General features: G+C 47.3%; 1 protein-coding gene across 3 annotated transcripts in view; it reads left to right on the plus strand.

The window, feature by feature from the left end:
• Positions 1-26,260, plus strand: part of GRAMD1B (GRAM domain containing 1B) — a 105,000-nt gene extending 78,740 nt beyond the window's left edge. For 2 of the 3 annotated variants that reach the window (XM_019472603.1, XM_019472602.1), the window contains 18 exons: positions 624-644; positions 9,216-9,300; positions 10,187-10,290; positions 10,448-10,543; positions 11,020-11,100; positions 13,248-13,363; positions 13,853-14,009; positions 14,675-14,864; positions 15,246-15,389; positions 16,072-16,190; positions 17,670-17,812; positions 18,496-18,599; positions 19,021-19,224; positions 19,451-19,541; positions 21,648-21,659; positions 21,990-22,097; positions 25,222-25,339; positions 26,085-26,174. In XM_019472603.1, coding sequence (XP_019328148.1) covers positions 624-644; positions 9,216-9,300; positions 10,187-10,290; positions 10,448-10,543; positions 11,020-11,100; positions 13,248-13,363; positions 13,853-14,009; positions 14,675-14,864; positions 15,246-15,389; positions 16,072-16,190; positions 17,670-17,812; positions 18,496-18,599; positions 19,021-19,224; positions 19,451-19,541; positions 21,648-21,659; positions 21,990-22,097; positions 25,222-25,339; positions 26,085-26,174 — 1,983 coding nt within the window. Of the gene's footprint in view, positions 1-623; positions 645-9,215; positions 9,301-10,186; positions 10,291-10,447; positions 10,544-11,019; positions 11,101-13,247; positions 13,364-13,852; positions 14,010-14,674; positions 14,865-15,245; positions 15,390-16,071; positions 16,191-17,669; positions 17,813-18,495; positions 18,600-19,020; positions 19,225-19,450; positions 19,542-21,647; positions 21,660-21,989; positions 22,098-25,221; positions 25,340-26,084 lie in introns of all 3 variants that reach the window. The other variant, XM_009281288.1, reaches the window with a different exon arrangement.
• The last annotated feature ends 13 nt before the right edge of the window (positions 26,261-26,273 follow it).

The raw sequence follows: 26,273 nt of genomic DNA on the forward strand, positions 1-26,273 counted from the left end.
GGGGCCCCAAACCTGCCAGCTTTTTTGTTTGTTTGTTTTTGTTTAGCTTTTCTAGCGATTTTCTTCAGCAGTTTTCCTGGCTCTGTATGTGTCTCCCTTTTAAAATTTGAAATACTATTGGAAGTTTTGCCTGATGGCTTTTGTGAGTAAAATTGTGTCCCTGCCTCCTGGTAGTTCTTTGAGGGCTTATTTGCACAGGGTCCATTCAATGCAATGTGATTTTTGCAACCTAGCCAGCAGATGTAGAAGAATGAAGCCTCTGAAAGAAATGGCTGGCAATGATTATGATTAGCTCCTTCGTTGTTAGTGGGCGCTGCTGTTCTGCAAAAATCATTACAGCATGCGCGCGTGAGTTTGTGTGTGTGTGTGCATGTGGACATGCACACATTAGCCTGAATTGTTTCCTATTATGGACTCATGCTTCTGGATTTGTTCTTTGTTCCTGTAACTGGAAATAACTGTGTTAGACCACACTGTGAAATCCATTGAAATCTTCCGTTTAATCCCACTTTCACTTCGCTAATTATACAAACCAGATTGGACCTGGTTTCTCTGTCCATCTTTCTTTTTGATCCTAAGATCTCTGTGCTAACTAATGCTTCTCTTTTATTTTGTCCTTACAGAAAAGCCAGAGTTGGTATAATGTAAGTACTCCAGTTTCTCTTGTCCCTGGGTGAATATGGGCTGGGTACCTGGGTGGGGGGGAAGGTGCAAAGGGGCTTTGCAGTGGCACTGGGGCATACTGACCATTTCTAAAAAGAGGAAGTGGAAATGGCTCAGAACTGGCAAAGGAAGACTGACATCCTGAGGGAAAGGATGCCAGAGATAGAGAGCAAAAGCTTTGTCTTTTCAGTCACTCTTCTGATGATCTCCACATCCTGTACCTTCCGGTTTCCCAGGAGAGTTGGTCTTGATGTGGTGACAAACAGAGCTGCCACCGTGCAAACCCTTTGCATCTCTCAGGGTGGTGTGGGGCGAGAGAGGAATTATTTTCTATTGACCTCATGGAAACACAAACCATCTTTTGCTTCTGCCTTGATCTTATTTTCGTTCCGTAAGCACGAGTGGCAGTGTTTTCAGTACAAAGCTGGTGTTGTGCAAATTTCCACAATCGGTGTCACTTTTGCATGGTTGAACCCCCACCCCTCGAGCACTCTAAAGTAGATACCAGCAGTACCGTGATTTTGTAGGCAAATGCAGCAGCCATTCCATGTTCAGCAACAGTTCCTACCTTCCTGCAGCGTAAGACATTAGAACCAGTGATTTTGGCTGATACAGTGTGGTCAGATTTCACAGAGGCATGAGAGGCAGACTTATTTACTTGCTGTACAAGCAGGGAGAAGCATAGAGGCAACGGCATTAAGAATGAAGTATAAACCACGGTAGGCCAAACTGGTGGAGAAGTGGCAGATAAAGGAACGTGGAGTGAGGCAGTTTGGGCAGATGCACAGGCCCAACCAGGCTGCTGCAAAAATGTGAATCTGTGGCCATGGCTAAAGGTGACTTTTGCTATTATGCAAGAGCTGCTTCTGACTGTAGCTGCTGAGATCCGTAACCTGCTGCATGATGCTTTGCTGTGGTCTGCTTCTGTGGGTCTCTTGTGTTTTCATGTCCCCTCTATCTTATTTTTCTGTTCTCTTGTTTTTTCTCCATATATTTTCAGCATGAGAGACAGTACATCCGGAGAGTAAGCACCAGCTGCATTTTTTGTGGTTTCCCCACAATTATTTTCCATTAGAAAACAAAACAAAACCAAACCATGTTCTAGTGAGTAGAGACATTCTGGCCAGATAAAAGCAGCAATGTGGAAATACGGATGGGCTGCAAACTCCAGGAAGGCAGTCAATCCTACTTGGCAGTATTATTACCATTAAAAATTTGCTAATGCATCTCCTTGATATAGTTTCCCTTCTTTGCTAACTCCTTCCAGGTAGGATTTTTCTGGCATTTGGACCATTCTGATTCTTCAATTCCTTTCCCCACTGAGAGCAGCTCTAGAAATGAATCTGTGGAGGCTACCCCTTCACAAAACCTTACAACTTCCTTTACTCGCTTTCCTCCACTTTCATTTTACGTAGACTTCACTATGCTCAGAGCAAACACCCTTCACATTGTTCTTTGTGCCAGTTCAGCAGCCCCGGCTGCCACGCACTGTACAAACACAAACCAAAAAATATAGTCCTTGCCTCAAAGAGCATACGGTCTTCAAAGATCCCCAGAGCATCGGTGGTCAGAATGCTAGTTTTCTAAGATGACTTCAGTTTTTGCTGCTTTTAACTGGTCTTTTTGTCCTTGTAGCACTGTATCCCTCTTTGCCAGTTGGAACCCTTCCTTTTCCCTCTCCTGGATTCCTTTTTTCTCTACTTTTTCCTTAAGATGCTACCAACTTCTCTTGCCTTGTGTGTTCTCCTTTTGATCCTAGACGTGCTTTTTGGGATTGACATCCCTACCAGATTGAGAAGTGGGAGAAAAGGGGTGAACCAAGGTCATGGGTTGGTTTGGCAGAGCTGCCCTTTCTTGGTCTTGGTGTGCTTTCTCTGCTTTGCTTTCCAGAGGACAAATGCAAACTGGTCCAGGTGCATTGTGAGATTTAGAAAAGAACACCAGTTTGAGAATACTCAACCTTACGAGGTTTGCTTTGTGTTCATGTCCTCATGGTGGAAGAGCAGACCATCACTGAGCTGGTTGAGTTCACTAGCAGCGGAAAGAAAAAGTCGCTGAGGTGTTTCTCATGCCTTTAGTGAGGAACTGCAGACATGGAGACTGTCGTTTGGAAGACCTGTTATTCTTATGGAGTGAAACTCAGTTTGTTGGTCAGCTGTGGTTTAGGTCCCACCCGTCTATGCTTAGCCATCAGGATGCAGTTTGTGTGTGTCTGCTTTGGACTTGTGTGTCTGCATGTTGAGTTATTGTTAATTGATTTATTAGTTTTAAAATAATTTTGTTTTTTAAAAGAATAGAGCTCAAAAACAAATTTTCTCTGTATTTTTGTTTACTGAAACAGGGATGTGACTTACTCTGTAGACCTGATGTGCTTAGAGAGGTGGGAAATTTGTGTTTCACTTCCCTGATGACATGAAGGACAAGGTCGCACTGGCTGTGGGGGTGGCAGGAACTCCACAAGTTGGTAGAAGGAATTTGTCACCCAGCAGACATCATTAAAATTAGAGACAAACTGGAGATAGCTTTTACTCCGGCAGCAAAATATCTCCTTTGTTCTTCTTCTCTCTGGGCTTTGGGTGAAGGACCCCATTTCCAAGCATGGAGGAGCTCTCAGTTCTTGTGTCTTGAGGTCAGTGTACACTTGAGGCACTGAGCCGAGCAAGTCTGACATGTTTTTTTCTGTCTACTTCTCTCTCAGTTGGACTGTTGATCCTTCTACTTCCCTGACTGTTCCTAAATTAGGCTGTATGTCTCCAATTTTCTGCAGCGTTTCTAGCTGCCACTCTATAGCAAGGCTTGCTTCTGTAAATGGCCTCCTGTAGTCCCTGTGCTGGTAGACACCAGGCATCAGGAGAATCTGCAGAGCATACTCCTGGAAAAGAGAGTAAGATGATCTTGAAGAGTTAGAGCAAACACAGTTGATACCAGTGAAGAGGTGAGATTTGTATCTGTCCATGAGGTTTTCAGTTTACTATTTAGATCCCAAGGTCTGCCTCACTCTGTACTCCTTTCCTTTGTGTTTATCTACGTACGTTCCTTTCACCTGCATTCTATTTTGCAACCATGCTTGAATTTTTTTTCTTCTTACAGCTTCTCCCTATAACTGACCTGAACCACCCCCTCTTCACCCATGTGCAGGATAGCCCCAGAGTGGTTAGTGGGGGGAAAAAAAATTACAGTGAAAAGACACTAATTGTCTCTTTCAGGTGTTCTTAAATACTGCTAGAAACATTTGCTGTCCTAGTAAGTCTGAAAAGATCAACAGGAGCACAGTTCCACCCACTTGTCTTTGGCAGAGCAAAGTCTGCAGTGAGGATTGCACAGGGTGAGACAGGAGCCCTGCACCTGCAGTTCTGCAAACAAGTGCTGTGCACACAGGGCAATTTTTAGCCTGTCTTGCAAGAGGTGAAAGTCTCAAAAATAAATCAAGTCAAATGCAACTAGGTAGCCATGTGAAGGAGAGAGCCTTAGGTTTTCCTTTGGGAAAACTGCGGCAAAAGCCTGTGCGCTAGGAGTTAGGAGGTGGCTGAGAATCCATGGTGGACTGTGATGCTGTGAAGGTCCTTTCTTTGTGGAGACCTTTGAGCAGCACTTGCAGCTTCTTAAGAACAATGTCAAGTGATTATGACTGAACACCATAAGAAATCAGCCTTTGCTGGTCTTGGTGTGCTGTCTTTTTTTCTTGCAGTACCCTCCTCGTAGATAGCAGAGTGGAGGGGGAAACTCAGCTGTTGGAAAGAGTAAAATGTTCCCTATAAAGACAGAGAGAAATTATGCATCATTTTAGGGAAAACATCAGAAACAGCTTTCCAACGGGTGGCAGCCTGAGTCTGACTTGGCAACAGCAATCATGTAAACGGGGTTTATTGCAAAAATCCAGGCTTGATGATGATTTAGCAAGGTGTTGAACACAAACAGCCTTTTTCTCTGTAAATCAGTGCAATCATCTTTTAAGATCCAGTAACCATTTTGTCAAACTACTTCTGGAGCAATGTTAACTCATTGTCTTTCAGGTATTTTTCATAGGCAATTCCCTTCAGATTTTCCATGATTTTGGGTGTATGGATTACCAGGCCTGGCACAGTTACTGTGGTGTAGAGGCACTAAATTAGAAGTTAGCTTTTGGTGCAAGCTCATGTGATGATGAATTCACATCCACTTTCCACCCCAAATGGCCAGTAATTACTCTGAAGCTTCTTCCTCTGCTGTTCATTCACTTTTAAAAGAAGAAAAAAAAAAAAGAGTAAGAAAACCCAAGGGACCAGACTGGGTTTGGAAGAAATGCTGTTGGACAGGTGGCCAGTTTCTTTGCTGGCATTAATCAGCATAGCAGTCCTGCTGTCAGTGGGGTCTAAGCTCTCCCACACAAGCAGGGAATGTATTCTGTTCTTTTCCAGTAGTTTTCCTGTTCTGTCCAGAAGGAATATAAATCTTCCCTAAAGAGTTAAGAGCAAGTCCATCAGTCATGCAAATTGGATAAGATTTACCTTCCCCCTTTTCTCTCTGCCTCTTGCCATTGCCATCTCTCCTCCTCACCTGTTTTCTGTGCTGTGTGCTGTACAAGACTATACCTTTGTCAGACTTCCCTGTCCTGTCCCATCCCCCAGAAACAGTTGCTTTAAATTTCCTGCCAGAGGATTTGTTTGTGTATTAACAGGGAGATCCTACCATGGGGAGTCACCCTTTTCTCTCCATTTCCCCCACCGAGCCTCTTCTCTCCACCCTTTGCAGTGCCATCCCGTCCCGTCTCTCTCTGTTTGCAGTAGAGTTAATGTTTGCTGTCTCCACCTCCGGGTTAGCTCTTCCGATCACTTGTGCCATTCATCTCTGCAAAGGGAGGTGGGTGGGTGTGTAGACAGAAGCGTCCTGGTGATTTTTTTTTTTTTGAAGTAATCCCATAAGCAGTTTCCAGCAAAGAGGGCCATTCAGTAAAGCAATGCAGCTACCTCGCAGATGTCTGTAATCCTAATTCTTTGCAGATGGATGTACTGCTTCCTTCTAACAGGGCTAAACGGAGAGACCTGTGTGCTGTCTAGCACCAGCAATGCTTTTGTGGTGCATCTGAGCAGACAGAGCGCTTGTCACTTCTTCCTGTCAGTGAGCAAACTGCAGTCACTGGCCCTGGAATGAAACAGCGGCTTTGCAGACACTTGGTTGGTTGGTTGCTTGGTTGGGTTTTTTTTTTGTTTTGTTTTGTTTTTTGAGATCTATGTGCCCAGTTTGTTAGGAAGAATGAGGATTTTACTTCAGTATACTTGTTTTCACAGACTCAGCATCATGGCTGAGCAGCACTGGTGTCGTGGTGTGGACGTTTACATGTGCATTTCTACACTTGAGCAGAGAGATGGAGAGGCAGGGGACTAAGGGCAGAGGGATACAGGGAGTTCCAGTGCTCCAAGCAATCCTCCTGGGACCTGCAGGGAGTTCATTTGCTGGACCCTGAAGGAAGCCCTTGCCCTTCATTTCCAGAGTGACCTGACTAATGAATGAAAACTAGAAAGACCTATGCTTTTTGGGGGTCTCAGAGATACATATAGGAGTAGAGGAGCCCTTAAGATTTCTAACTGTGTGGGTCTCGCATGGCTGATTTCTCATAGCTATATTCTTTAGACTGGTCTCTCCTTACTCCCCTCGCGCCTCCCCCAACACACTCTGTCCAGCAACTTTCCATTACAGGAAACATCTGCTGGGAGGCAGGGCTGAGCCTGGGTTACTGCAGGACATTGGCCGACAGAATTACGCAGCCACAGTAACTTAAAGCATGTGCGAGTCAGTTTGGTATCTTCCCCACCCGCTCCTTCCATGAGAAACATTAACAAAGACTGAAGCTGCCTTTCAGAGCAGAGAGGGACTAGAGAGGAGAGCCTGAGGCAGGCACTGAAGGAATAACTGCTTTTCTGGTTTAAAAGGCGGGGGGGGGGAAGCAGCTGAAGTCTCTGAGCTGTTTACTGTCCTGTTCAGTCCTGGAAACTGCGGCTAGATCTGTGAATTACAGCTGGTCTGGTGGGCTCCTGGCGGTCGGAGCTATTTCAGTTGCTAGCTCTGGCAGTCCTGGGCATCGGTCCTCAGTCGGGAGTTAACATTAACAAAGACTGAAGCTGCCTTTCAGAGCAGAGAGGGACTAGAGAGGAGAGCCTGAGGCAGGCACTGAAGGAATAACTGCTTTTCTGGTTTAAAAGGCGGGGGGGGGGAAGCAGCTGAAGTCTCTCTGAGCTTTACTGTCCTGTTCAGTCCTGGAAACTGTGGCTAGATCTGTGAATTACAGCTGGTCTGGTGGGCTCCTGGCGGTCGGAGCTATTTCAGTTGCTAGCTCTGGCAGTCCTGGGCATCGGGCCTCAGTCGGGAGTTGCAGATGCCTTGCACAGACCTGCCTGGGACTGCTCAGGCTGTCGGCACTTTTGCAGTGCTTCTTTAAGGGATGCCCGCAGCAAGAAGCTGGTGAGACTGGAGCAGAAGAGCACAAAGGTTGCCCGTCAGCACGCTTACCCTAATGAGCCACTTTTTCAAAGTCCTCTGGAGGGCAAATCCTCTCTCAGATCTACAGAGGCCACTAGGGCAGACGACCTGAATGTGAGCAGGAAAGTAGGGGAAGGCACGTAAACTCCTGCCAAGCTGCTGTATCTCTTTTGACTTTGAATCTAAACAAGAAGTGGTGACAGCAGGAACAGGAAAAGCAGAGTTTGAGAACACAGGGAGCTGTGCAAGTGCCGAGGAAACGCTATGGATTCCTTGCTGGAGTGTGGGGCGCTCTGGGATCTTGTGCTGGATCAAGAACTGCCATGTCTGCTGTGGGACCTGGAGGGGCTTGTCGACTTACCGCAAGAAAATGTCAGCCGTGGATCAGATGAAATTCCAGCTGTGAGTGTCCCTAAATGGAACTGTTTGTCAGTCTAACACAAGTTCTGGTGCTAAGCAGAAGCGTCTGTTGTAGTACAGGTTTTAGGTCAGAACATCCCTTACTGTGGGGAAGGGAGGGGAGCGCCCCTCCACATGGCAACTGTACTGCTAAGTTGGGTTGCTGTAATGCATTGCACCCAAAGCTCAGAGCTGATTATAATCTCTATTCCCCCCTCCTTTCCCATCCTGTCTGCTTGTCCCAGAAAGTCTTGGGCTTGGGCTCTTGCTGGAGCCCATCGCTGACCAAGATCTTTTCCAGATGTTCAGGCTAGAAGTTTGGTAAGTAAAATTCATATTTCTGTCATCTGCTGGTTAGCAGTTTTTATTCAGAAGTAAGATACTTTCCTTTGGGCCCACAGGACTGGAGCAAATATCTGAAGTGCTGACTTGATGTTAAAAAATACTGTTCCTAGTTCGTTGAATTGGTGTGAGGAAGAGCGAATGCTTTTGGGGGGATGGGGGCTTGTCTGTGTTTCCTTCTTTGATTTGACAGCATTTCACAATTTTGTAAGGCTAATGCTAAATAAACTTCATATTCCTCCCACCCCTGCGACCCCATCAACACCATTCTCAAACAGAAGCTATCTTCTATAATCACTTTGATTTCTGTGGCCCTTGCTGGGAGGCTCTGAGGTGTGCCCACCTTTCTGCTTTGGGAGACACGTATTGTGCAGCTGGAAGAGGTAGGAGAGGGTTGTTGAGAGGAAATGGAGATAGGGAGGGAAGAGGTTGTACCCCAGGTTGCTTCATCTTCCCTACATTTGTGGGAGAAAGAACATGATAGATTAGACGGGAGTTACGGGCCTCCTGAATTTGCACCTGCCTCTATTTCGGTCAACTCTGCCTTCAAAAGATGTTCTGGCTAATATGAGCAGCTGTCAGCATGGGCATGGTGTGTAGGAGGTGGTCTAACATGGGCAGAGTCATGTTCTAGTTTAGTAAACACCAGAGAGAAGCCAGCTCCTGGTCTCCTTCCGGCCAACAGCACTGTTTTCTCTGAGGCCTTCCATGAAGCCAAGTGTCTGCAGAATAAGCGCAAAACATGGTTGAGTCCCTGTGAGAGCCTCTTCTGAGCCCCACAAAAGTGGGGGTTATGTGTTCACTGACTGCCAGGTGGAGCAGCAGCAGATAGTTGTGTGTTCACTCGCTGCCAGGTGGAGCACTTGATGGGGAGAGGAACGGGGATGACTGCATTATTCCCGAGCTCCTGATGACAGTGATCGTTCAAGTTCCTCTGGAAGGGCTGCAGCTGTACTAAAGCACCTATTTTCCTGGGCGAGCTGGGGATTGGCAGCTAACTGATGCATTGCAAACAGAGAATGTGTCATACCTTGTACAGTCTAGGACTGCAGGAAAAGAGATTTCTTCTGTAGCCACGGCTTCCATGCAATTCCGTTTTGCTACCTAGCAGATATGGGTATAGCTCTTCTACTCTGTTCTTGCTCTTCCAAGTCAGGTTCTCCTTTTCTTCTCACTTAATGCACTAAATCCCGAATCCTCCCATCTGTGTGTCTGCTGTGATGGGAGCTCCTAGCCTCATGCTTTGTAAGTGCATCTGATCCCCCTTCTCCTTACCAAGGTGTTCCTGTTTTCCCACTCCATTTCTCTGTACTCATGCCTGCCCCTCTCTTTAACAGGCACTCTGTTATTTGCAGGTATTGAGTCCAACATATAAACAACGGAATGAAGATTTCAGGAAACTCTTCAAACAGCTTCCTGACACGGAGCGCCTCATTGTAGGTAAGGTCATACCCTTGGTGCAGTGCCCTGTTGTGCTGGCCCATGGTTTGGGGAGGAAATCCAGCACACATGCATGCAGCTGCTGCTTCTTCAAAGAGATTGCCACCAAGGAACAAGCCCGTTGTGTCTTTCTTGTGCGCAGGCGGAACCCCTCCTCACCATTTCTAATGGGTTTCATTCGTTTTGCTTCGGGGAGAGCAACGCTGATTTGTATCAGCTACGGCTCTGTTCCCTCATGATTTGAGGAGCATGTTTTCCTCCACAGTGCTCCCCCAAACCTGACAGTGTGTTAGTGTTTGAGCTCTTTCCTCATTTGGTCAGGGTTGCATGTCTCAACATGCACATACCACTGAGCTTCCCTTTTTTTCTAACATCCCCGATGATCCCTACTCACACATGACTGCCCTTCCCATATCCATTTAGCTGATTAGCGACTGCCTAGTACATTGCATCTGTTCTTTTATCTTACGTAACTGGTGATCTCGTACCGTGTCTCACACTGTTGAAAGATGCACATCCTAGTAGAGGAATAGAAATTGTTTAGGATGCTTAACTGGGAGAGAAATGAGCAATGGCACTAGAAGGCGAAAAGGAAAAGGCAGATTAAGATCTGGAAATAGTACATAGGATGCTACAGAATGACCAGCTAATAAGGCAAGATCATCAGTCAGTAAGAGAGATTGTCTGTGACGTACCCTTGGGAGGAGTCATAACCTAGTGGACAGAGCAGCAGCTGTGGCTTGGTTCCTTCTGGCTCTCCCTTTGACTTTCTGCAAGATTGTGTCGAGTAGCTGCTTCTCTTGCCACTGCTGCTTATCCTTACCTTTAGGCTGTCCTGTTTTCTGGTTTTGGTGCTCCTAAATTATCATCTGTTGTCCACCCACAGATTACTCATGTGCGCTACAAAGAGACATTCTGCTGCAGGGCCGCCTCTACCTCTCTGAAAACTGGATCTGCTTTTACAGCAACATTTTCCGTTGGGAGACACTGGTAAGGCTGTCAGTCTGCCGCATTGAGCATGTGTTTTATGTCAGCATGTTTGCTGACATTGCTTTAAAAGCACTCTTTCTGTTGTCTTTCTCATCAGTGTCTCTCTTTACCTGTGTTCTTTTTCTGCCTTCCCCTTTCTGCATGGCTCTGACTGTAGCTGACAGTTCGCTTGAAGGATATCTGCTCGATGACCAAGGAAAAAACAGCACGGCTCATTCCTAATGCCATCCAAGTTTGCACTGACACTGAAAAGGTACATCCTTGAAGCCTCCAGCTCTGGGGCAACCCCTTATGGCTGTCAGGGGCAGGGGAATATAAGTGTGTTGTGGGATATTTCCAAACTGACTGCTTGTGCTACCTGGGGCCTGGGAGGAAGCATCAAGGGAAAAGGGCTGGGTGCAGAGCTTCTGCAGACCTTGGGCTGAGTCTGGAACACACATAGCTTGTGGGTGTGGGGCCAGGTAGAAGATCCGGGTTATATAGTAGCACATCTCTAACAGAACTGTTTCTATGTTCAGACTCGCTCCCGTGGGTGAGAGGCGCTCAGCCTCTCTGTGAGGCCTCCATGAGCTTCAGTCTGTGCCCAAGAACTGAGCAGCTGTGCTGTATGGCTTGCTCAGTCCTTCTGTGAACTGTAGCTGGAAAGTGATCTGAACTGGCTTGTCTCTTCTTCTTCCCTTTTTTGGGCCTTTTCTGAACTGATTTTTCTCTCCATCTCTTCCCATTCAGCACTTTTTTACTTCCTTTGGGGCTCGAGACAGGACGTACATGATGATGTTCAGACTCTGGCAGAATGCTCTCCTTGACAAGGTACAGAGACCAGCATCTCAATGTTGGGGTGGGATGAATATATGCAGAAGCATAATACCTGTGACTAACGTATATGCATAAAACGCGGGGGACAGTAAGCATGTGTTTAGGCAGAGCAGGTACATAACTTCAGGTGCAATTCTCTCTTTTTGTATGGAATTCTGTCGATGTACAGACATGTCTTGCACACACAGTAGATGCCACTTTGTCTCTGCTGAGCTGTGGAAGCATGCGTCTCAGGAAGGAGTTTTTTTGAGGTCTGTAATTCAAGTGAAACAGCCCAGAAGAAAGCAGTTCAAAATGCAACAGAAATAGGTCACTGCACAGGCAAAGCTCTTGGTAAGTCTGTGCTTCAGAAGTGTAGAGTTCAAGGTAGGACAGAAAAAGAGGATGTGTTCAGGGCATCCCAAAACCAAACGAGAACAATGGTGAGTGCGGGGTGCACTGGGTAAGGCCTCAGTGGGTTGGATTTTAAAATAAAGCAGGGATGTGCACCTGCTATGCCAGAGGTCCCATATATCCTATATTTGATCTGAGTGTCTGTTCCACAGTCCATTGAGTATTTCTGGCCTCACTGCGGGAGCAAGACTCGTGAACTGATGTTACAGCGCTACCAGCATTTCGAGATGTTCTGGCTTGAGTTCATAACATTCTGGAAGGCTCAAGTAGTCAAGTACCCAGAATACCCTGTCCTGAAAATCGGGGTGGTATTTAGTATGCAAAAGGATCGCTTTGCATTGGGCAGCTTGTGTTGCTACCATATGTTGTAATTTGATCAGCCTTTTGAATTCCCTAACAAAATTCAGTGCCCTTGGTTTCAAGGTCAAAGCAAACGGGAACTGAGACATGTGAGTGATAAAGACAGGAAACACTTCCAGAGCTCTTTTTCCAAGTGTAGGATCCATGCCCAGCAGGAGAGAGGGAGAAAGAACCTAGTCCATTTTTCCTGATAAGACGCGAATTAGAGTGCATGTGGTAAGAAGGTGAAACAGAGTTAGGCATTTTCTGGATAAAAGTTTCTCATTAGAGGTTTTCCCCCATGCTTTTGATTGCTACTTTTGGGAGCTAGATTAAAAATTTCCTGCCTTATCCCATGCAGGAACTATGGGAAGAAGTTCAAGCCAGCAACTCAGAAAAAGTTCACTAGGTTTCCTCCCACCCACCCACCCCTCATTACCAAGAAATCCTTGTCATTGGTCATAAATTTCTCATGGGTAAAAATCCATCCCCTTTCATCCCTGTACCACATGTTTAAATCACAAGTTCTCCTGCCCCATTTCCTAAGAACCTCAGAACGCAGTCATATGATCATCAGCTGACCTGCATCCCTAAAAGGCTGGGCTTTTGTGAACGGTCTTCATAATTCATTTTCTCTTTTAACTGGAAGTATATACAAGCTTTTCACAATAGTATCTGGTGAGACAAACTTTGTGATTTTAAACTGCAACAGGAAATGTTTTTCTTTGTCGCTGTTTTAGATCGTTTTCCCTGCAGCTGTAATTCTTCAGGCAGCTTTAATTTAAACAAGCTTGGAGGGAAAAACCCTCATAAGGTGTTGGGGTTTGGTATAGTAGGAGACATTAAATGGAGGCACAGCAGAAGAGGCGGGGAAAACACGTGTGGAGGGAAATGCAGGTTTACTGCTTACATTATTACATGCACAGCATTGTAGTAGCGGGAAGTCTCATTTTGTGTGCTGCTCTGGGTGTAGCCTCATGTTGGCTTTCTGATAGTCTTAAGTAACATGAGATTCTGGCATGGAAAAATAACAAAGTCAGATTTTAGGGCAGAACCTGGGCTGATGGTGAAGGCTTACTTGGAGAAAGGGCCTCTTATTGCTTGATGGGGACAATCTCTAAGCCAGCTTGGCCTACCAATATAAGGATACATATGATTGCAGTCCTTAGCCAGCATGGAGCTGGGCCAGCCTGCCAGTAACATACAATGCACCTTGTAGCATCACTGGAATTCAGAAGAGGTGAGCCCGTCGGAAGGCTCTCACCTCCCATCAGGGGCTGTGTCAGAATCTCTCGCTTCTCCTTTCAGGGCGAGGAATGTAATACTCCTGACAATGGTAGTTCCAAAAATTCATTATATTTTAGCGTTCTCAAGTGAAAGTGTATGCTGTTCTCTGTTCCCTCTTTTAGCCTCTCTGTCCAAAGGAGCTCTGGCACTTTGTCCACCAGTGTTATGGGAACGAGCTGGGTCTGACCAGTGATGATGAAGACTATGTGCCTCCTGATGATGACTTCAACACAATGGGGTGAGTGAGGAGGAGTAAAATCTGCCTATGAGGAAGAAAAGATGGCCTCAGGAGAGCAGGAGTCCCGATATATTGCATACCTCAAACTGCTGTTTGTCCCTAGTGAGAGATTCTGGGTTCTGGCCAAATGTTTGCCCTTAAATGTGTAATGTCTAAAAAGCTGAAAGCATACCATTTCCTCACAGAAGTTGGTAGGAACTGAAATGCCTGCCTCTGTACTTGCTTGAGCTAGATGAGCAATTCTGTAAATGCCAAAGCATCCCAGTCACAAGGCCAGTCAGCGTGTTACATGGTCAGAAGGTGCCGATGCTTGTCAGTCTGTGTATAAACACTTGACAAGTTTGGGCTTGATCTTCCCTGCACTGAGCCATTTCTGCTTCCGGTCAGACTGGAAACTTCATAAAAGTATTCTTACTTGCTCTGTGTGTCCAGTTGTAGCTGTACTGAGAGGGGTAAACATAAAAACCTGTGTTCTCTGTGGCGTCTCAGCTACTGTGAAGAAATCCCCGTGGAAGAGAATGAAGTCAACGACAGCTCCTCAAAAAGCAGCATGGAGGCCAAGCCAGAAGCTAGCCCTCAGCTGCCAAAGAAATCTGTCACTGCGAGCACATTGACATCTACGGGAAGCAGTGAAGCACCAGCCTCGGTAAGTGTTTTTCCTCTGTTGCAGTGGGAGCAGTAATCCTCTTCTCTGGGATCCAGCTGGTAGTCCTTGAATGTACGAGGTGACCGTTTACCCTGCAGCTCCTCTTCCACTGCAGCTGACCACAGTCCTTGAGTCAGTGATATCTGTGAGCATGGCATTCAGCCAAGAAAAAGTGAGCAAAGCGTAGCTGTCCTAAAAGCTGGTAAACTGGGACTCTCAGCAGCAAGGGCATTTTCCTTTCTATACTTTCAGATGAAAGGAAATGGAGTGTTGGAGATAAAAGGGTTATAATTTCTTCTCTGCCTTCAGTTATTCCCTAGGAAACAGTGTGTGCCCTCACAGTATTACGGCAGAACAGACCTTGTTTAGATACAACCTCAGATTTTCCTAGCTGTATAGGGCTTACTCAGGGGCAAAACCAGTATTGTTTGTGTGCTTGTCTGAACAAACAAAAAGCCTTGTGTATGTCATGATCTAATATGTCCATGTGTTTTACAAACACCGTATGGTAACCTTCCTCCTCTCTATATTATTTAATTTCCAGACATGTCGAGGCCAAATGTTCAAAGGTATGAAAATTGGCCCACAGATGTAAAGTTTTCAGAAATAACCCCCAATTTCCAGGTGCTGATCCTTGCCCTCATTATGCTTTCTCCTTGCTGCAGTTTGATGGAGTGCTACCAGAAGAGGAGGAGGCAGTGGCGGAGAGTCCTGTGGAAAAAGACCTTGGCATTGCAAGTATCATGGGAGAGAAGATAGAGATCATCGGCCCCGTGAACTCCCCTTCCCTAGACTTCAATGACAACGAAGACATTCCCACTGAGCTCAGTGACTCGTCAGAGACCCATGATGAAGGTATGCGGGGAAGGGCCGTTCCATCGGTGTTGTTTTCAGCCTTCTCCCATCCTTTCCAGTGAGGGACTGGAGTGGCAAACACTGAATTCCTTTTCTGGACCCTAAGAGTTCAGAAGATGCAAAGAGTTCCCATCCTGGGCCGCAGAGGGCGAACGTGTGGGGTATTTGGAAGGATGTCCCTAAAATAACCCATGTAGTTCATTACCTCTTCTGACGTTCCAACTATTGTCCTGGGATCAGTGGAGGAAAAGGGTTAGAAGTACCTTCTTTGGGTTCCTTCTTCACAAAGTAAAATACTAAGGTTCTGGTGCTGTGAAAGCACGGCCTCTGATATTGGCACGGAGGATCATGGCTGGGGCTTGCGGGCCTGTTTCCCCACAGGGGAAGTCCAAGCCTTTTACGAGGATCTGAACGGCCGTCAGTATGTGAATGAAGTGTTCAACTTCAGCGTGGACAAACTGTACGACTTGCTTTTCACGGACTCCCAGTTCCAGAGGGACTTCATGGAACAGCGCCGGTTCTCTGGTAAGCTGCTGGTGGCAAAGCCCAGTCCCTGACGGAGGCTGCATTCCCTGTGAGGTACAGAGGCCTGTACAGAAGGAAGGTCTCGGCACATGCCTTGGAGGTGTAACTTTGCCTGATGATAGAGGGATTGGGTAATATTCTGAGCAGATCTTGGGACAGCTGTAGTCTGTACTGACAGTAATCAAAAGGAGGTAGAACCAGCCTTGTTTGGCTATGTAGTTTTATTTTTCTAAGAGCTGGATCTAAGTTTATGGAAGAAGCAGACTCTTACTTTTTTAACATCGGCTAAGGCCTGATCCTGTGTTCAAGGCTTAACAGGGTGAGGAAAAAGCTCTTCTAGCTCCACACCAGGCACTGGCACGGACTGTGCAGTTGACGATGCAAAGAGCGTGTCCCTTGGCATGCTGTAGTCCTCCTTTCCCTGTAACTGTAGGTTTGCTGAAGGAGATATGTCCCCGGCCTCTCCCCCTTTCTCTGCACTTGAAAGAGGGGAAAGTATTCACAGTTAGTACAGGAGACCTTTCTTTCACGCGCAGTTGAGCTGTAGTACTTCTGCAGCCAAGCTCTGCAAGGGGGAGGAAATACTGTCCTGAGCTTGGTTATATGGTTGCGCCTTTCTCTAGGGAACTGACCCGAGGTCCCTCTCCAATTACTTGAATGGGATCTTGTTTTGTCCTCTCAGATATTATCTTTCATCCCTGGAAGAAGGAAGAAAATGGCAATCAGACCAGAGTGATCTTGTATACCATCACCCTCACCAACCCTCTGGCCCCCAAAACTGCCACTGTCACTGAGACGCAGGTATGTGAAAGGCGAGCAGGGGTGTAATGCTTTGCAGAAACAGATCTGTGATTTATTTTCTTGTCTTGGGCATGCTGCTTTGCATGTTTTCATTGTCCCTATCCATTTTCCTTTACACATTTTTCTTGTATTAACTTGCTACCCAGTATCACTGCAAATGTGAATAGCTAATCTTACACTCGCACTGGATTGCATTGCAAGGAAAGGACTATAAATTTTCCAGCAAAAGCAGATGAGTTTGTAAACCAGCCAGCACATTGTAACAACTGTGTTTGTCACCCGTACTGGTGTTTTTTGAGCTGCGGTCACTCTGGCAGATGTTATTTATGAGCAGGGCACAAGAAAGTCAGATACTGTCTGGCCAGTCCTTCTCACAGCTCTACATAGAGATGTCCAGGCTTTTTTATTACTGGTGAGGACAATTACATTATGACCTCTTTAAAAAGGTAAAAAAGGGGAGCATCTGCAATGCACTGGGAAGAGCCAGGCTAGCTGTATCTAGTAGGGGCTGCAGCTAGAGAGGGAGGAAAAGCCTCCTTCCATGTCCAGAGATAGGTTCGAGTGGCCAAAGGTAGATACTGAGAGTCAGCTTGAGGGAACACTAAGAGGGAGCCAAGGAAAGATGGGGTGTCTGAGCATTATGTTTCAGGGAGAGGAGAATCCCAGCGGCAAGGTATACCTTGTAAGGATGGGACAAAGCGTGCTGTTCAGAAGCAAAGACTGCGTGCAGGGAAGATAGAGAAAGAAAAGGGGAGAGCAAAGCGATGGGCGAAGGGAACAGTACACTTTCAGGCAAGCAAGGACATGGCCTATTTTATTCTGAGTTTGGGGTCAACCACTGAGGTGCGCTTTGCTGTGTTCTTGCTGCAGAGGTAAGTGGACATAGTCTGTAAGAAAAGCAATACTTTTGCATATGGATCTGCAGTTAACTGTGTCTGTCCCCTTTGTGAGGTTTGTTCTGGGGCAAAGAAAGAAGCAGATCAGAAGCATTACTTCAGAAGAAGTAATTGACACGTTTTTATGCCGTTTAGAATCGCAGAATAATTTACGCTAGAAAGGACCTCTGCTCAAAGCAGGGCCACCTCTGATTTTAGATCAAGTTGCTCCCTGACAAGCCAGACATCAGTTTAATGAGAAGAGGTGACACTTGCAAAGGTCCCGCTGCCACTGGTCCTCACGTGGCAGTGTATGTAACTGTGTCTCTGATAGAAAATGCTGGAGGTGGAGCTGCTGGAACTGAATGCCCCTTTTGAAATACGCCCTTGGGAAACACCTGAGTGAAACACTTGGTTTCCTCGAGTATGCCTTCCCTTAAAGGTGAGCTGTTCATGGAAAAATGGCAGAGATGGGGCTTGGGCATGGGCGTGGTCTCCTATTTGTGGTAGAGCTGTTTTTGTAAAGTGCTAGTGAAGGCGCCAATCTATCAAAGCCATGTCCTAACCAGACTAATAGTTGCCTTGCATGCTGTCTTTTATGCAGACAATGTACAAAGCCAGCCAAGAAAGCGAGTGCTATGTCATAGATGCAGAGGTGCTAACTCACGACGTCCCCTACCATGATTATTTCTACACCATTAACCGCTACACGTTGACTCGTGTTGCCAGAAACAAAAGCCGACTCAGGTACACTTCTTATGGGATAAAGGGCTTTACTGACGACCAAAAGTCACCTTTGGGTGGGAGTTCTGCTGTTTGGTGTGTTAGAAGGGGTTGGGGAGAACTTAGCCTTATTTCTTTGTCCCGTTGCCAGAACACTCCTGTCGCGAAGAGTTACCGTAGGGGCAGCTGCCTACTGTGGTGACATCGAGCAAACAATAGACCTGATGCAGAGGAGTTACAGCTGGGTCAGGGAGAGGATTTACAGACTTTTCCTGCCCCCTTCGTGGAAGCAGTGGTTTGCAGGGCCGCTTGTCACACACAGTCAACTACGCGTGATAAGCAACAGGACGTACTTCCAGGGACTGGTACCTCTGAGATGCGCCTGGGGGGACAAGCAGAGGAATTTGGTACCAGGCAAAGCTAAGGCTTTTGTGTTTGACTTTGATAAGTAATCGAAATGTCTGCCTGCCACATGGCCGAAGGTCTCGGGAGTCCTCTCGGGGGAGGCTCTCTTGAGGCCTTCCTGCCACGGCCTTTGGAAGGACTTTTCATGCAATGCTTCTCCTCGAGAAACACGAAGGGCTGAGACCATTCCAGAAATAACAGTGTGCATGATTATTTCTCATACTTACATTGACAAAGGATTGTGAATTGACATTGCCTCCAGGAAGCAAAATTGGGAGAATAACTTTCCTTTCTTCACATAGGGTTTCCACAGAGCTACGTTACAGGAAACAGCCTTGGGGGCTGGTGAAATCCTTCATTGAGAAGAATTTTTGGAGTGGCCTAGAAGATTATTTCCGTCATTTGGGTAAGAGTGGCAATGACTGGAGCTGCGGTAATGACCCACAGACAGTGGCACCTTCCATAGTTTATGCATGCCTCCCTGCACGCGGGCAGCGTGACGGTGTGACACCTGCTGCCAGCCTACTGGGGATCAGACCTCGGGGTGGCTTATGAAAGGCACCAGCCAAAGTTATTACCACAGCGTTGGTAGCACGTGCTGGAATTAATCAGGTCATCAAATCCTGCTCTCAGGCAGGAGCGCAGGCAGTCTGGGGTCAGAGTTTGGCAAAAGGTGTTAAGGGATGTGTAGTGTGTCCTCTGGCATGGATCTCTTAGACCCTGCCAACTTCTTTGGCCCAGCAGCTGTGCCATTAGAGGGCTTAAGTCTGTATCTCTGCAAGGCCAGTGCCACTTCTACTAAATGCTTTCCCTTGCTGTCTCTGCAGAGAGCGAACTGACCAAAACCGAGAGCACGTACCTGGCTGAGGTCCACAGACAATCCCCCAAAGAGAAAGTGAGCAAGCAATCGACCGTGCGCCGGAGGAAACGGGCCCATGCCCATCTGCGGGTGCCGCACTTGGAGGAGGTGCTGAGTCCCGTCACCACCCCCACGGATGAGGAGGTTGCACATCGAATCAAGCATGTGGCAGGTAAGGAACTGCAGACCCCTCATGCTTGGGGATGGAGAGCTGGGTACCCCGGGAGAAAAACTGGAGCTTTGCTCGCGGAGGGTTAATGGGAAGAGTGGCCAGGGCTTTCCAGGGCAGGGAGGATGCATTATGATTGTTTGAGTGAGATGGAGGGGTGGGCAGAGGGAAAAGGGCTGCCCTCCCCATCAGACAGTATTTCCTAGCCTAAACGCATCTGTCTCCTCAGGTTCCACTCAGACACGGCACATCCCTGAGGAGAGCCCCAGCGGCTTCCACCTGCAGAGTGTCTCCAAGCTGCTCCTTGTCATCAGTTTTGTGTAAGTGATTTTTTTGCTTTCCTTCACAGTCAGCCTTTAAACAACTTTGGCCCTTTCGTGCTTCTGGCATCCTGTGCTCCCCTGTGCCAGTTTTTTCTCTCTCATATTCCTCTCTGGTCCCAAACTTTGTGCAGCACAGAGGAGAGAAAAGCAATGGCAGGCAGAAAAGAATTAATTAAAATTTCCTCCAAATGCCCCAGCAGCTGTTTTGTCTGGCTTGATCCCAGCTTTTGCCAGTACTTAGCTGGCCACTGATCTGGCTCTGTAGGTTCTGGATCTTATTTTATCAAAGTCTCTCCTTTCCCTTCAGTTTTGACCTTGTTTTAACGAAACGTGGGCTTCACAGACCTGCATGTTTCTGGGAGTCCTAAATGGAGGTCAGCTATACTGTGCGGGGGACAGGCAATGCTGATAGTGGCAAGCAGGGCGAGGGGCAGCTGTGCAAGGAGAGGGGAGTTAATACTTAAAAGAGAAGAAATCCAACAAGCAGAAAGAGTCTTTTTTATTTCGGGGACTCAGTTTAGAGATTTTCAATGACATCTAGAAACTGTGGGGTTTTTTTAATAAGTCATTTAATGTAATCTGCAGACAAACTAGCTGTTATCATGAAAGATGACCATGCAAAGCTCTCTGGGAGTTACTGTGCTATCACAACAGGGCTCAGTGTATGTGAGGAGTCCGTTACTTCTTTCCTCTGGTCTGGCAAAACCTATTCGTCTCTGGTCCTGGGCGGCGATTTTGACGAGAGATGCCATCTCAGAAAGAAGCTGGACCATTTAGCGATGATTTCTGCAAAATAAGGGTAGAAACACATGAAGCAGGAGAGAGTGGCATGATTTCGCTAGTTCAGCAGCAGGAAGGACGTTTGGTTTGGGTCCCTTTTCTGCCACCACCTTTCACAGTTGCTAGTCTTGGACTTGGCTGGATGTGCGCTCAAAGTGAGCTGGGTATGGGCCTCTCGTATCCCTGTGGCTCACTCAGTCTTTAAGCCTAAACCCCGGCATATTTACTGTTTCCCTGCCTCTTGGGCTGACGGTAGCTTTCGTGTGTTAGTGCTGCAGAGGTTGCTGGGCAGGTGCTGTGAAGCGCTACAGTCTGAAGGAGCAGTCCAGAGATGGCGGGTTTTTTCAGCACTTAGGGAAATGGAAGCATACTGTTAACCCCGGAGGAACAGCAGAACTTGGGCTCTTTCTTTTCTTAAGCTCCACCCACCTTTTAGTGAGGTGGGAAGAAGCTGAGATTTGTAGACTGAGGTTACTTTTCAAATTGAGCTCCTTTCTGCGTTTCCTTTTCCCAGTGGGGATAAAGACCGCAGAGGTTTGCAGCAGCACCCCAGCTAGCTGCTGTAATGATAAGTCAGGTAATGTAATGATGAGAAGATAGACTCGTGCTATCTTCTGCATCTAGACAGGTGAGATGCAATTTAAACTTTGGGTAGGAAGGCACAAAAACTTTACGACAATCTCTCCTGACAGGCTACTAGCTTAGCGTAGAGTGGTCAGAGCGCCCTCCATGTTTTCAGAATACTCTTCTGGCCAGTTGCCGTCCGCCTGACTGAATTGGGCGATAGTGGGCCATTCTTCCAGCAAAATAGCTGCGCCATTCAGAGACAGGCACGAGCATGTTATTTTGGAATCTATTCCCTGAGTGTGGCTGACGGGAGGAGGGGAAATGCCCATGCGCGGCGGTGGGGGGGTGAGAGGAGCGGTACAGTATCTGGTCAAAGCACCGGTTTTGCAGGGTGGCCTGCGGTGGTGTTCCCATCGCCGGGTGCGGTAGGAGCGGGCGAAGGCTGGATGCATGCGGGCTGCAACATGCATTTACGTGTCAGACAGTGCCCTGCATAGGCGTGCGTTGGGCTTGTCTGCAAGAGCTGCACACAGCTTATCTTTTGCTGAGCAAATTTCACCATTAATTGCAGGCACACGGTTATTTGTCTGTCCTTGTTGCCTCTCTTCCCACCGTTCCTTTCTTCCCTCCTCCCGCCCCCATGTATCTTCTGCACTGTCTATGAGCCTTCTCCGCTCAGCCCACTTTCTCCTGTTCCTTGTCAGTCTGTTTCTAACCTGCAGCTACTCCGTCTTTTCTCTTCCCTGCTCCCATTAGGATCTGTTTCAGGTACTGTCTCTCTCTTTTTTTTACCTCTTTACTCTCCCGTTTCCCTCCCTTTCTCTGCATTCAGCACATCCACTCATCCAACCTGTTCTGTCTGATCCGTCATCCCTGTCTTTCTGTCTGTCCATCCTCCTGGCTCACACATTTCTCCCATGAGGTGAAGTTTTGGGTTCTGATCACCTGGCCCTTACTCAGATTAAATTTCCACTCACATACAGCGTGGACCTGGGCCCCAGACACCTTCTTAAAGCCGTGGGAGTTTTCCCAGGTGTGATTGGCAGGCAATGGGCTATGAGGTGCTCCTAGTAAACTGACTGTTTTCTTTCTTTCCAGTCTGGTGCTGCTGGTCATTCTCAATATGATGCTGTTCTACAAACTCTGGATGTTAGAATATACTACGCAGACACTCACGGCATGGCAGGGCTTGCGGCTCCAGGAAAGGTACTGTCACACCTGCTTTGTCTTTGCCTCTTCTTGCGTGTTTCCTGTGGTGGTTAGAGGCTTTCCCAGAATGCCAAAGCCCTGGGCTTTCTTGTAGATTGCTTCCTTTTTGTGTAAAACAGATGAAGGCAGGTAGTTAGCTGAAGCTGTGGGGCCATCAGCATTCCCAGGTCTGAAACTGCTGAACAGTTGCAGCAGAAGACAGCAAGTTAAGGCAACCTCTGCTTCTTCCCAGCATCCCATGTAACGGAAGATGCTGTACGAATGTATATTTTGCAATCGTGAGCCAAGGTTGTCACCTCCCCTCCTTTGATGGCTGAACTTCCCTCGGTATGAAAAGCAGTGTCTTAGAAAGAACCCTTTGTGCTCAGAGGAGAATTTGGGCCTGTGACACACAATCAACTGTTAGATAAAGAAGTGTTTTGAAAGGTGTGAGTCCAGATATCAGCAAGTTGTTAGAGCGTGGGAGGAAGAGAGAGATCACTAGGAGGACACAGGGCGCTCCTTAACGACCAAAGTGTTCCCTGGCAGTACTAGATAGTAAGCAGTGAAGTGTGATTGCAGATTGACTTAGTTTCTTTAATAATTGGTAGCGTGGAACCTTGTCCAAGGGTTTTTTGGACGTCCTGTTTCAGTATAGTGTCCACTTGGTCTGTGCTGAGATGGGTAGAGCTCTAGTCTGTATGGCAGCATTTCCCCATTTCCTTTTGCAGAAAGCACGCCGAAAGCCTCCAACCAGACTGAATTGATTGTTGGGATCGGTCTTTATTATACAGACTCCCCCATCTTGTCTAGGGCCAAAGGCGGACCTGCCAGTCTGCGTTTCCCAGGATGTGCTCCAGAGCACCTTTTTGTAGGTGGCATTTACAGTGGTGACCTGATGTCCCATAGTTGTTTGTTTATAATGATAGCCAGCAATATTGTTTTGAATGCCTTCTGGCATTTTCAGGTGAATGCTTTTTTTACATACGTAAGCGCTAAGCATCCTGCCTGAATAGTCTCTTCTCTATTTTCAGAGGTTGAGAACATCCCGAGTCCACTTTGCCAAGGTGTTTTTGTCCCCTTATGTCCCCCTTTCTGGCTGTTCTTTTGTGCGGTCACACTTAATTCCCTTGCTAAGTTGGGTTTGACTTTAAGCAACCATAGCCATTTGCTACTGACTTTTTTGCATGATTTGGCTCATGTTATGGGCTTTCTCATTTCTCCTCATTAGGGAAGGGAATTATTATTTTCCCCATAATAGCCCTGCTACTTTCCCATGGATAGATACTTTAAGTAAGTGATTTTGCCTGCTTTATCTTCCTCTGGCACTCTTGGTATTTATTCGGACCACCACATTATAGTATTTAAGCATAGGACTGACATACATGCTGTTTGTGTGCTCCTTGTAAATGTGCATGTACTGGAATTAATTACACGGGTAGCTCTATTCCCCCCCGCCCCTGCACAGGGTAACTTCATTGGGTTGCAACTGTGATTGCTGTGGAGTTAGACCGAACCCATCTGCTGGGTCAATGGCCAGGTGTGCTCAGAAGCATTCTGTTTGAGGCTCCAAAGACTTCTTTTTTTCCCCATATCTGGTTCTACTGAGACTTAAGTTCTCTGCGGGCAGGGGCAGTCAGCAGTTCCCCAAACTAAGTGTACCAATCCCAAGTATGTAGCCTCTCCACTCGGGCAAGGAAAGCAGTCTTTATTAGGAGCAGCGTGTTACTTATTAGAGACAAGGATTATTGACCATGGGGAGCGGGTCCATTTTCTTACTTGTGTTGGTTTTTTATTGTCATGCTTAATTAACATTTCTTTGTTTTATCTCCAGGTCTGGAGCCGGCTGAGCAGGGCAGATGCAAGCACTCAAGGCGCTGACAGGAGGACCGGCTGCCCAGAGCTGCCACTCAGGGCCATGTGACGGGCCTCAGGCAGGAGGTGCAGCTTGGCTGGGCCAAGGCGAGGATAAATCTCAGTCGAGCAGGGCGACGCAAGGAGCGGAGTCAAGGCAGTTAGCGTGGCAGCAGCACCCCACTCTGCCCGTTGGCTAAGGTAAGAGTGGAACAAGTTAGACTATTACATTATATTGCCAGGGAGAAAGGAGGAACTTACCCAAGAAGTGAGTTCTAGCTGCAGCTGAGCTCTGACTGACACGGGGACTTCATAAAGGAGGCTTGAAAATCTCTACTGTAACCTAAGAGGAGGGATTCAGCTGTGTTAGAAAGCAGCAAAGCCCAAAGAGGTAAGCAGAAGACAAAGTAGGGCAGACTTTTAGCTATGTTAGAAAGCAGCACGCAAAAGTAAAGGGCCATACCTCTCAGGAGAAATGGGTGCTGCCACTGCTGCGCCTTCCTGCTGCCGCGCTAACTGCCTTGACTCCGCTCCTCGTCGCTACGCTCCTTACGTCGCTCTGCTCAACTGAGATTTATCCTCACCTTGGCTCAGCCAAGCTGCACCTCCCACCCGAGGCCCATCACGTGGCCCTCAGTGGCAGCTTTGGGCAGCCAGTCCTGGTGGTCCTCCCGTCAGTGCCCTGAGTGCTTGCATCTGCCCTGATCCTGCTCCACTCAGCAGCCTCCAGCCCTGTTCTGGAGGATTAATTGGGCTTGAAGGGAAGGGCTTGATACCTACACTTACCTGCCATTAAAAAGAGAGCCAGTGCTGCTATTACTCGTAATAAAGAGAAAGCCTTGTATTAAATAAAGACTGACACAGCATGTCTCAAAAAACAAAACACAGAAACTGTACGGGGCTACCTGTCCCACATCATTACGCTGCCTTGCGTTATTCCCCATCAACGGCCACAGTGCCATCTTTCAGTACACACGTGTCCCAGGCAATGAGAGCACACTGCCTTCTGTCCAATGGGCCTTGGGTTCCACCCACACTACAGCAACTTCTGCAAAAGGCACATCATTGCTATTAATTAACCATGGTAATGAATTAAGACAGAGTAACATTGGTATCCAATTTAGGAAAATACTAAGCAGATTTAAATGCACTTTTGCTCAAGGAAACCTGCCCCTTTAGGGTGAAAAGCTTAGGCAGAAACTGATACAATCCACATGTCCCCAATCCACTTTGTTCCCCTTGACTTCAGTTTCCCTAGATTCATTCTTGCTCGTATTCTGCCTGACAGGTTACCCCAATCTCAGACAGAATGGGCCCAGTTACTAGAATCTCAGCAGAAGTATCATGACTCAGAGCTACAAAAATGGCGTGAGATCATCAAATCCTCGGTGATGCTTCTAGACCAGGTGAGACCGCACGGCCAGTTGGCGCTGTGACTAGAGAGGGTCACCGTGTCCTCCCAGCCACCCGCTCACAATCCCTTCAGCCTTACCTGGTTCCACTGTAGTCTATCAATCAGGTGCGTCACCTCTGCTACCATCTCCCTTTAGATCCATCTTCTGACGTAGCGGTGGGCAGCAGGTCCCAAGGGCTATTCGCAGGATACTGCAGCTTCTCTGTCACCTCATAGGTGTCCATGCGTGTCAAAGAGAATTCTACAGGGCCAAAAACCTTATATTAGCACATCTTATATCTAGTCTCTGGCATCCCATGGATGAAGGGGACGCACTCTGCGTGGGCCCTTAATAGCACAAAGCCAGGGGTTTCGGTATCCGCTGCCTAAAGAGCCGGTTGTACACCAGGCTGCTTAGACCAGAGCTCATAAATGAAAGCTTGCTCTCCCCTACGGAGAGCGCTGCTCACCCCATACCTCGTTCTCTCCCTCCTCTGTTATCGCCCCTCGTTATCGCCCTCTGTTATCCCTCCTCATTCTCGCCCCTCCTCTGTTATCTTGGAGAGTGGTCTCCCACGGGATCCTGTCTTCTCAGTCCCCATTTGTACATCCCAGCCCTGACATGCCGCTCCCAAAAACCAGATGATTATGGTATCGATACTTTACATGGAAGAAGGAGGCACCGATAGGGGAAGGAAATCCCGAAGCGCTCTCACCTCTAGGGTAGCATCACAGTGGAAAAATTTCTTGTCTTGCAGATGAAGGATTCGCTAATAAATCTTCAGAATGGCATCGGGTCCCGGGACTTCGGGTCAGATCCAGAGGAGAAACGGAAACGTTTCCACTAACAGGCAGGAATGCAGGAGGCCAGAGGACCGTGTGCAATACGTGTAAATAGGATATATAAATATATATATATAAATATATATATACAGAATATAAATATA

This window comes from Aptenodytes forsteri, unplaced genomic scaffold (assembly GCF_000699145.1).
Source record: "Aptenodytes forsteri isolate BGI_AS27 unplaced genomic scaffold, ASM69914v1 Scaffold324, whole genome shotgun sequence".
Lineage (NCBI taxonomy): Eukaryota > Metazoa > Chordata > Aves > Sphenisciformes > Spheniscidae > Aptenodytes > Aptenodytes forsteri.